Source organism: Trichechus manatus, unplaced genomic scaffold, assembly GCF_000243295.1.
Source record: "Trichechus manatus latirostris isolate Lorelei unplaced genomic scaffold, TriManLat1.0 scaffold00001, whole genome shotgun sequence".
Classification (NCBI taxonomy): Eukaryota; Metazoa; Chordata; class Mammalia; order Sirenia; family Trichechidae; genus Trichechus; species Trichechus manatus.
The window spans coordinates 31,381,371-31,392,199 of record NW_004443937.1 but is presented as its reverse complement, the minus strand read 5'-3'; the positions used below and the strand labels follow the sequence as shown (position 1 = coordinate 31,392,199).

General features: G+C 51.8%; 1 protein-coding gene across 1 annotated transcript in view; it reads right to left on the bottom strand.

The window, feature by feature from the left end:
• Positions 1-5,743: 5,743 nt before the first annotated feature.
• ITIH3 (inter-alpha-trypsin inhibitor heavy chain 3) overlaps positions 5,744-10,829 on the bottom strand; it is a 15,065-nt gene continuing 9,979 nt past the window's right edge. Inside the window, exons 11-18 of the mRNA XM_004368750.2 lie at positions 10,402-10,569; positions 8,539-8,567; positions 8,264-8,299; positions 7,992-8,105; positions 7,347-7,551; positions 6,462-6,634; positions 6,199-6,310; positions 5,744-5,873 (exon numbers count right to left, since the gene is read on the bottom strand). Of these exons, the coding sequence (XP_004368807.1) occupies positions 5,744-5,873; positions 6,199-6,310; positions 6,462-6,634; positions 7,347-7,551; positions 7,992-8,105; positions 8,264-8,299; positions 8,539-8,567; positions 10,402-10,569 (967 nt within the window). The remainder of the gene's footprint in view (positions 5,874-6,198; positions 6,311-6,461; positions 6,635-7,346; positions 7,552-7,991; positions 8,106-8,263; positions 8,300-8,538; positions 8,568-10,401; positions 10,570-10,829) is intronic.

Sequence of the window (10,829 nt, the reverse complement as noted above, 5' to 3'; positions counted from 1 at the left end):
CCACACAGGGAAATTAAGGTTTAGAGAGATTAAGCCACCAATTTTAAATACCACATCAGTCCCCAGCTAGGGACCTAGGGCTAGAGAACATTCTACAAAAGCAAAGCGTCAGTCTGCTTTATGATCACTCAGTCTGTAAAAACCAGTTTGACTCAAAAAAAAGAGTGAACTGGGGATGAGAGTCTTTATAGGTCAATTCCCAGACTCTCTCAACAAGCTTTTGGACCCCTTTGAAATTGAATTTGCATTGCATGGTCTAATTTGCACACCTATGCTCAGGTGCAGGCCTGTCTGCTCACAAAGAGAAGTTAGCCTACTCCCTGGGCCCCCTTATAAAGAAGGCAAAGGGGAGACAGAGTGAAGTCCCCTCAGTTTCTGGAGGGAAGCAAGGGTCTTTCCCAGGAGGCTCCAGTTTGATAGGGGTGATCCAGGTCATCAGCCTCTAAATCTTGTGCTGTTGGATCTCCTATCCATGCCCTAGAGATAGGCACCCTGCAGATTCTAGTCAATTCCTGCACAGACAAAGTATATTTAAAATATATATATATATTAATCAACCTACTTCTAAAAACAGGATATGAGTCTATGGCTTACAAATGAAACGCACAGAGACAATAAAACCCAAAACCAGGAATACGAGAATAAAAGAAAACAGCCAACCAGGAGGACAGTTAAATCAGAGATATCAGGGTAGGGGAAGCTGCAGCAGTGATTGAGCACAAAGCTTCTCTCTGAGACTCCTGGCAGCTAGGGCAAAGCAGAAAATGAGTGCATTTGTTGCTGAGCAAACCCGATCATTGGGGATGTCTTAAGCTGGGTTCTCTAGAGAAGCAAAACCAGTAAAGCATGTAAATATATATATATATAGAGAGATTTATATCAAGGAAATAGCTCATGAGGTTATAGAAGCTGGAAAACCCCAAGTCCATGCATCAGACTGGCAACTTCTCCTGGCTCACAGGCTGAGGACCAGCGAATCCCAAGATTGGCAGGCAAGATAGAAGGTAAGCTGCTAGCTCAAGTTCCAAGAACAGGAGGTCAGACAAACAAGAGCCAGCTAGAGGATCCAGAGCCAGCAAAAGCCCATGAGCCTTGCCAGAAAGTCCACCTATATTGGATGCAGGCCACACCCCCAAGGAAACTCCCTTTCAACTGATAGGCTACTCACAGAAGATCCCATCACGGAGGTGATCACATTATATCAGATCTCATCATGGAGGTGATGACATCATTATACCACTGCCAAACTACACTGTAACTGCCAGACCACTGAGAATCATGGCCCAGCCAAGTTGGCACACAACCTTAACAATCAAAGGGGAAATGTTGTTTTCCCAGCTTTTGAGCTATGGAGGATGTTTACTGAGTGAGTCTTTCTAGAAGGGTCAGAGGACAGGCTGGTGGGAGGGATCTCCAGCAGCAGATTGGCCAAACACACGGAAACATTATTCCCTGCACTGCTGCCTCTCCATCAAGGCTTGTTGGGAGGAGGGGGCCTCAGGCTGAGTCACTTTGTGAAAGATGCTCAGAGGGGCTCAGGCTGGAGCTCTGTAAGACAAGGCAGCAGCCGGGGGGCTCTGTTAGGCTCACTGTGGGGCTAGCTCTGACACACTGGAAGGAGAGGAGGGTCTATCCTAAGCTCACCCCTCTGGGACACAGGCTACCTGAACAGTACTGTGGAATGGCAGAGGAGTCACAGGTGACTTTTGGTCTAGCCAGCACCTGCAGGGCAGGTGTCCTCTGTGAACCATTGCAAGGAGAGCCATGCCTTTCACTGTTTCATTCACCAAGTGCTTTCCAGCACCTACCTGGGCCAGGCCTAAGCCAGGTGCTGTGAATACACTGGGCACCATGACAGACACTGCCACCCAGAAAAGCACCAGGTGCTGCAGGAGCCCAGGGGGAAACATCTCGCCCAGCCTTGGGGATATCAGGGAAGGCTTTCTGGAAGTGGTGTTGCTGGGGTTAAGGTTTTTCTTTTTTTTTTTAATTGTTAAATAATGAACATTTTAATAGCAAGTTTTTTTTAAAAAAAAAAAACGTTTTATCGTGTTTTAGGTGAAAGTGTACACAGCAAATTAATTTCCCATTCACCATGGTCTCAGGGGACATCTAGGTTAATTGGCATAACATAGTTCATAAAGAAAATGTTCTACATCCTACTTTGATGAGTAACGTCTGGGGTCTCAAAAGCTTGCAAGTGGCCATCTAAGATACATCTATTTCTCCCATCCCATCCAGAGCAAAGAAGAATGAAGAAAACCAAAGCCAAAAGGAAAATATCAGTCCAAAGGACTAATGGACTACATGAACCCCAGCTTCCACCAGCCTGAGTCCAGAAGAACTAGATGGTGCCCGGCTACCACTACTGATGGCTCTGACAGGGATCACAATAGAGGGTTCCAGACAGAGCAGGAGAAAAATCACCAAAATTCAAATTCACACACAAAAAAAGACCAGACTTTGGTCTGACAGAGACTGGAGGAACCCCTGAGACTATGGCCCCCAGATACCCTGCTAACTCAGAACTGAAGCCACTCCCGAAGTCCACCTTTTAGCCAAAGATTGAACAGGCCTGTAAAACAAACAAATATACACATGAGGAACATGCTTCTTAGTTCAGTCAAGCATATGAGACCAAATGGGCAACACCTGCCCAAGAGCAAAGACAAGAAGGCAGAAAGGGACAGGAAAACTGGAGGAATGGATACGGGGAACTCAGAGTTTAAAGGGAAAGGGGGAGAGCGCTGACACGTTGTGGAGATTGCAACCAGTGGCACAAAACAATTTGTGTATAAACTTTTGAATAAGAAACTAGTTTGCCCTGTAAACTTTCAACTAAAGAGCAATACAATTTAAAAAAAGAAAAAGAAAACCACATGGAGCACAGTTCTACTCTGACACACATGGCGTTGCCCTGAATTGCAGCCTACTCAAGGGCAACTGGTTCTTACGTAAGGTGTTTTCAGAATTGCTAATTATACTACTGTGAAAAATCAAACCTACTTAACTAGGTTTCAAACTCTGCTTAACTAGAGTTCTTTTTACCTTTAACCTGAATTTATATAGTTAAAGTACTGTGTTCAAAAGTTATTTAGTTAGCACAATAAAAAAAAATTAGTTTCCCATTCAACAATTCATACACAAATTGTTAAATTGTTCCATGACATTGGTTGCTATCCCCGCGATATATCAGCACTGTCCCCATTTCCACCCTGCCTTCCTCGTTTCCATCCCTCCAGTTTCCCTGAGCCTCCTTGCCTTCTCATTTTTCTTTTGGGCAAATATTGCCCATTTGGTCTCCTGTAGTTGACTGTTCTAACGAACACATTCCTCACAGGTGTTACTGTTTATTTTATAGGCCAATCTATTATTTGGGTGAAAGGTGACCTCCTGGAGTGGCTTTAGTTCCACTGGGGTTGAGTTTTGAAGAACAAAGAGAAGTTAGCCCAATGGAAAAGGAGAGCAAGGACACCAGGCGGAGGGAACAGCATGTGCCCAGGCCTAGAGTGAAAACACGCTGCACTGAGTTCAGGGACATGAAGGAAAGAGGTTCTGTGGGACAAGGTGAAGGGGATGATGGAGAGCGAGGTGAGGAGGGTGAGCCAGGCCAGCATGGGCCGTGTCCAACTTGCCATGAAGCATGGCCTCTACCCTGAAAGACTGGGGAGCCATCAGAGGCTGTAGGTAGGGACAGGTGCAGCCAGGATGACTTGGGATTACGGAAAGGATAGTCTGCCTAGTTTTTGCCTGTGTGGAGGGCCTCCCCATCTGCGTGTTGGGGAGAGGAGGCAGAATTTTGACTGGAGCCCCTCTTCCTGTTTTTCTCCCTGACCTGCCAGGCTTGGTTTCTCTCTGGAGCACCAGGGCAGAGATGGGCAGAAACTAACGACGCTGCCTTTGCATACCCTCCAGTTGGCAGGATCTTCCTTCCCGTTTTGCAGATGTGAAGACTGACACTCAAGATGACTGGCTTAGAGCCATATGGCTCCTCAGCTGATCCAGCACTCCTGAATGGGATGGCAGGCCCACGCCCTCCAGGGGTTCCCTTTCCTGCCCCATTCACAGGCTAGTCCAGCCAGGGCTTCTGTCACATTCACCCTGGGGCCATGGGGAAGTCATCAGGACGGGAGCAGTGTCTCACGTGCCCCATCCCTAGGGCAATTAACGGGAGCAGTGTCTCACGTGCCCCATCCCTAGGGCAATTAACGGCTGCCAATTCCACCAGTAGCCCTACTAGCCACCTGAGATCCCTCTGATGGTAAACATTTCCTCCTGGACTGCCCTCTCAACCTCCAGCAGCCTCTCCAGCCGCCAGGCCAGTGTGAGCCCTGGAAAACCCTATTTAGGCTCCAATGGGGGGGAGAGGGCATTGGGCCCCCAGAGTGGGAGGAAGGACAACTTCCTAGTGAATCATGGCCTGACCCCACCCCTACTGGTATTCATGGCCCTTTCCAATCTGATTCCAAACTCCTTCGGCCTTATTGTGCTCCCCTGCTCTACCACCAACCACCAACTGCTTCCTTCAATGGAGCACTCTCTGCCCAGTGTGCCCGTAGACCCTCCGGCAGAGAGAACAGCAGAGGCAAAGGAGCTGGGGCAAGGGAGGGTGTGTTTGCAGAACTGGAAATAGCCTGTGTGTCTGGAACCCGGAATGTAAGGAGAGGCACCTGGTTTAATGGGCTAACGAAGCTGGAAAGACCATAGGAAAGACTTTTGTCTTGTTCGCAAGAGCAATGGATGACAGAAGGCATTTATAGGATTTTAGGCAAGGAGCAATGATCAATCCTGCTTAGTGAAAAGCTCTCTGTGGGATGCAGGAGAGGAGGAACAAGGAGACCCAGAAAGGGGCAATTGCAATGGTCCAGACAGAGAGGGTTGTCCAAGCTGGACAGCTCTCAGAGCCCCTCCTCCAAGAACCTCTCTCTGTCTCCACCCTGGACTCCTTGAGGGGTGGAGCAGGTGGTCACCATGAGGTGTGAATAGAGGATCCTGGCTTTGCCTGACCCAGATGAATGCAAACTTGAGACACCCATGGGTTACTAAGCTGTGTGCCCCAGATCCTGGCTTAGAGTGGATGTTGTGTTTATCTGCTGGATGGATGGTTTGGTGGATGGGTGAATGCATGGGTAGGTAGATGGATGGATGGATGGATGGATGGATGGATGGGTGGGTGGGTGGGTGGACGGATGGATGGATAAATAATTGGAAGGATTAAGGGGTGGATGACATCCCCATCTAGCTGTGAGCTGTGTCTTGCCTGGAGCACTCTTTGCTTCTGAGTCATAGAAGGACTTTCAGGCCTGAAGGTCCTGATAGAAGCTCCTTAACAATGACCCCTGACTTGTATTATAACCCTCCTGGACTCTGATATGCATTCAGTCCTTCCCAACTTCTGGGAGCTCCTTTTTCTCTAGAGTCAATTCTTGATTTTTCCTTCCAAAACTATTATACATTTGACTCCCTAAAATGCCACCTCAACCAACCCCATCTTTCAGTTGCATAGGTGGAGAGGCCCAGGAAGTTGCCTTCCTACTAGCCGCTGCCTCATTTGAGCTGCCTCAGGGCCCAGCTGTTCATTCCCTGGAGCAGGGGCCCATATAGGCATGCAGAGGCTGGCGGCTGTCTGGTTTCCAACTTGAGCTTTATTGTTCCAGCTTCTCCTGCAGGCCCTGCTCTGTGCCCCTGTTCTTGATGCTAGTCAGGCTGGCCAGCCATTCTCAGCAGGAGTTGGCGTTTCTACTCAGAAGAGGCTGGGGACAATGTAGTCGGTGTGGGTGCCATCAATCAGCCCTTGCCCGTTGTTGTGGACAAACCAGCAGACGACCTTTGTGCCGATACCGGCATCCTCCCTGTAGTCTTTCTGGGAGCCCCTGGGAGAATAGAGACAGATGCTGTCATACAGGGTGGAAAAGATGGCCGCTAAGATCATGGAGCTAAGGTTAAAAAGGATATGAAGTTGGTAATTCTGAGAACCCAGAAGTCTTCGGTCAATAATGAGAGTCACATGATGACTCCTTCTAGGAGGCCAAGTTTGGCCCTTTTCCCTGATTAGGAGGGGCTTAGAGGGGGCCGAGACTCCAGAGGGAAACAAAGGTACCCCACAGAAGATAAGAGCCCACCAGGCAAATGTGCCTGCTTGGAGAGGGCTGTTTCCTTCTTTCCTGTTACTAGGCAGGATCAGAGGTGCCCCCTCACCTGGTGACTGTCAGCTGATGGTTCTTCACCACCATTGTGGCAACTGGCTTTGTGGGGTCAGAGCCTGGGTGGATGTCAGACACTTTAAAGTCAAAGGGGTGGAAGAATTGTCCTGGGAATAAAAACATTTACACTGTCAGCCCCTAGCCATTAGCACGGGTAACACGGCCACTGGCCTTTCAGGGTTGATGCAAAGACTGGGTTGTATACTGGGTACAAGATTGCACATAGCCTGAACAGTCTGCAGCCTGAATAGTCCATACCAAGCAGCCCGTGTGTCTGTGCTGACATCCGGTGACTGTCCACCACGTAGAAGCCCAGAAAGTCATGGTGGACAGGATGTTTCTTCCACATCTGGTGCAGGACGACCACAAAGGTAATCCCATCTCCAAAGGAGACTGCCATATTCTTCTTCCTGTTGATTGTCACAGACAGCCTGGGAGAGAAGAGGAGGTCAGCAGATGGCCACGGGGTCCAGCGCCCATGACACTGGACATATGATTGAAGCATGTCTCAGCAGAACCTTCCCTGCACATGGCACCTGGGAGTACACAGACTCCAGAAACCACCTTGGAGGTGTGGGAGAGAAGATGCCTCACACATATTGTCCATGCCTTCCACTGAGTGGATTCTTACTCCTTTCTGTAAGTAGGGATGAGGGTTGTCCTGGGAGTCCAGAGGACTAGGGTTCAACCCTAGCTCAGCCACTGACTTCCTATGTGACCTTCGGCAGGTTCCACTCCCTCTCTGACCCTCATTGAGGGTAACATTCCTGTTTTGCCCACCAGGTTCTGGAAATCTGAAGACAGGGGAGGCCGAGGAGTTTGAGAACTAACTACTTAAGCCAGAGAAGATGTGAATGGGAATTATCTTTATTATCTGATTTCCAGGTTAGTATCTTTCATCCAAGCACCCTTCCCTAAAGGTCAGTCCTACAACCTGTCCAGCTACCAGTTCTGGCTCTGACAGGCCCTGCAGTAGAGGCCACCGTGGTCACCCTTCCCAGGGCAGGGAACTGAACTCCAAGGCCACCAGTCTCTCCTGTGACTTCTGTGGGTCTTCTGTCCTGGAATTTCTCCAAGTCTCTCAAGAGCCTCCTTAGCCCTTGGGCTGTAGCACCCCTCGGAGACCTAGTGGAGGGATCTTACCCATCCTGTGTGACTGTGACTGTGTCCAGCCAGCTGAAAGTGCTCTGCACAGCCCCATTCCACAGGATGATCTTCTCCGTTGTCACTTCAATCCGGAGATCCATCTGAGCATTGGCAATCCCCAGTTTTCCAAAGTAAGTCTTTCTGGTCTGAGAGTCAGGGCTGGCTATCTTGTCCCCAATGATCTTCCCATTAACCGTGAGGCCTGCCAGGGTGACGGGGCAGGGGGAAACCAGGGAGATGGTATGAATCCAGGCTGGCATTTAGGAATAGGGCTTTCCCTTCAGAGAGGCCTGCTGAGGGGTAGGAGAGTGGGGCCCAAGGAGAGAGCAGGACTTTACAATGCAGTACTGTCTGTCCTGGACATGCTTGGGCCATGCTGGCTGCTGAGGGCTGTTGTGGACCTGCACCTTGGCTGGGCCAGGGAGCAAAACTTTTAGAGAAAAACTATTCGCCAGATACAGGCTGGGTCCTGGCCCCAGGCTGCCCTTAACTCTTACCATCTCTCCAACACCACTGGCACCTGGGGGACTTCAGGAGACTATGGCTCTGGGCAGCCCTCCCCGCCCCCAGGGAAGGGGTGTGCTGTGTATATGAAGATGGGTGTGTCACCGAGCAGAGTGAGGACCAGTCCGTGTGGCCCACCTGTGACTGGGTCCTGGATGAGGCACAGCACCGTGCCTGGGTCTTCATCGATGTTGAAGCAAATGGCATCATCTTTCTCTGCAACTTGGATGATGAAGTGGGGGTCCCCGTCCACTGAGGGCATATCAGAGAAGGGGCTGGCTCTAGGTGCCTCTCACTGTACCTGGGGCCTCCCCTCGCCTCCGGGGCCCTGTGGGGTGGACTCCCAGACAGGTAGGAGGTGCTGCGCCCAGGACCCTGTACGTTGCCCTGGAGTCAGCCAGGGGACTCACCATAGTAGTAGGGTGTTTGCGGAGGCTGGTAGTTGGCTGTGGACACAAAGGGGGAGAGGGCTGAGTTGAACGAGCCCCCCTGAGAGGTGCCAGGACACCCACCCAGTTCCCCCTTCCTGCTCCCAAATGCTCCTGCCCTCCCACCTCTCCTCAGGATAGCCAGTCATCTGTCTGTCCCAGAGAACTGATTCAGGTAAGACCCTAGAGGGAACGGGGGGCAGGGCCAAGCTCCAGGCAGTGGGCTGAGGGGGCTGCGGCAGGCAGCACATACTCACTCAGGTAGGCCATGGAGGGGATCGCAGACCTGGCTAAAAAGAAGCCAAAGGGTATCCTGAATGGGGTCCAGGAGTTCCTTCTCCCCAACCCCATGCCTTCTGCCTGTCTGGGGCCCCCAGTCCCCAGGGAGCCCAATGCTGGCAGACTGAGGGTGGGGATGTGACCCCTAAATTTAGGCTTTAGAAAACGGGGGGCATGCCCAGGGAACCCCTTTACAGGGGTGGTGGCAATAAGGATGTACTTCTAATGTTAGGGACTTGGCATTTTGACGCAGCTAAAATGCAAGCCATCCAGCCTCAGCTTCTGTCTCATCAGTAATGCTCAAAGCAGACATCTTCCTCACCCTGAACTCCCTCCCCGCTGCCCCGTTGGGGTGGGGTGAGGATAGTAGCTATCTATTGCTCCCTGGGAGTAAAACACTCACCCACTGCATGCACGTGTACACATGCACACACATATGCACACACATACACACATGCATGCACACTCACACACCAATGGCTGTACATTTGACAGGACTGCTGTGAGGGGAAAGTGATGACCCAGTCGAAATGTGCTGCTTGGACTGGACATCCCCTTATCGGCAGAGGTTGAGCAGGCAAGTAGGGGCTGGCGAGGCTCTGACAGGTGGCGGTGGACTTTTGGGGGGTTAGGTTCCAATTTTGTGATGAGAAGGTGCAGAGCACTGTGATTACCAGTGAGGGCACTGGAACCAGGCTGCCTGGGCTCAAGTCTCAGCTCCGCCATCTACTGACTGCATCCTTGAGCAAACAGACTTAACTCCGTGCCTCAGTTTCCTCACTGTAAAATGGGACTCATAAGAGACCCCTTGGAGAGTTGCTGTGGGATTAATAGAGTGTAAGAGTCTAGCTGTTAGTAAGTTGCTGATTTTTGCAGGTCACAGAGCATTCTTATACTGACTGTCCTCGGGCAGAGGGAGCCACCCCTATTCAACTGATGGGGCCCCTGAGGAGCAGAGAGGGGCAGCACCTGGGCCAAGGTCACTGGTAAGTTGACAGTAGACCTGGAACCTGAGCCTATGTGTCCTGGATGCCCCTTCCTAGACGGAGCACCCCTGGCTTGTTTAGAAAGGCCTCCCCTTTCTCTCTTGTCTCCTGCCCATGATGCCCACCCAGCTGCAGGCTGAAGCTTACCTTCTGCATCCACAGGCACAGTTGGGGAGGAAGAAAAGAAATGTGTTAGAAGTCAAAAGCCACTAGTGTCAGGGTCAGTGCAACCAATGGGAGCAGCCTGAACAGGGGCCAGAGCTCACTGCCTGGCCAACCCAGCCCCAGGCCGTGGGCCTCCCCAGCAGCCAGCTGGGCCCCCCAGCAGGTCTCCCTTAGAATCAGGAGCTCCTGGAGGCCAGAGTCCTGGCCTGGCCCAGCTCTGTGCCTCCCATGCCTCCCAATGCCACTCCCATAGCCCACGCAAGCCTAGTCACAGCAGGCACTCAGGACTCACCTGATAAGTAGGGAGGTCTGGCTGAGCAGGCCTGGTCCCAGCCTCCAGCTCCCAGGCCTGCTTTCTCTCACAATCCCCAGGTACCTGGTAGCCTGCTCCAGGACTGACTTTCAGGCTAGAAGTGCTTCTAACTGAGCCCTTCCATGCTGTAGTCTAAGTCCCTTTCCTTGAAATGGCCCCTGGGCAGAGTGTCCCTTTACTCACAGCCCTTTAGAGACCCAGAGGTTCTTATTCAGTCTCTCTGCCCCACCCTCCCCAGCCCGTGGCCAGTTTTCCTTCAGATGCCCCCTGGACCTGGCCCTCTTCAGCAGGTCTGGATCTCGCCAGCCTGGCCCACTTCTCTTCCACCACCCAGGGCCCAGGGTCCTGGAAGGAGGCCTCCCAGCTCTGGCCTCCACTCTCTGTGCCCACCTTCCCCGGGCTTGTCGGCAATGGCCGTCTGGTCCTCATTGTCCTCAGGCTTGGTCACCACCATGGAGGTCAGTGGAGTCACGAAGTGGTACTTGAGCGACAGGTCCAGGGCCCGGGCCCTGAGGTTCTCCTTCTCCTCGCCATAGGCATTCTTGCTGTAAGGAGGGGCCGGTTGGGAGGGTCAGCTCCCCGCCTGCCTCCCCTGTCTTGGCTTCCAGATCAGGCTAGGGGCCCCATCTCCATCTCCCCTACAGTGGAGCCCACCAGGGCAGAGCCCACTGGGCCTCAGAAAAGACTGGTTCACCAGCTCATTGGCGCACACAGCCACGCCCCATTCCCTCTCTGGGCCTCATTTTCCCCACCTATCAAACATAAGGGCCTTTTAATGACCACTAAGAGCAATCCCTCATGATGG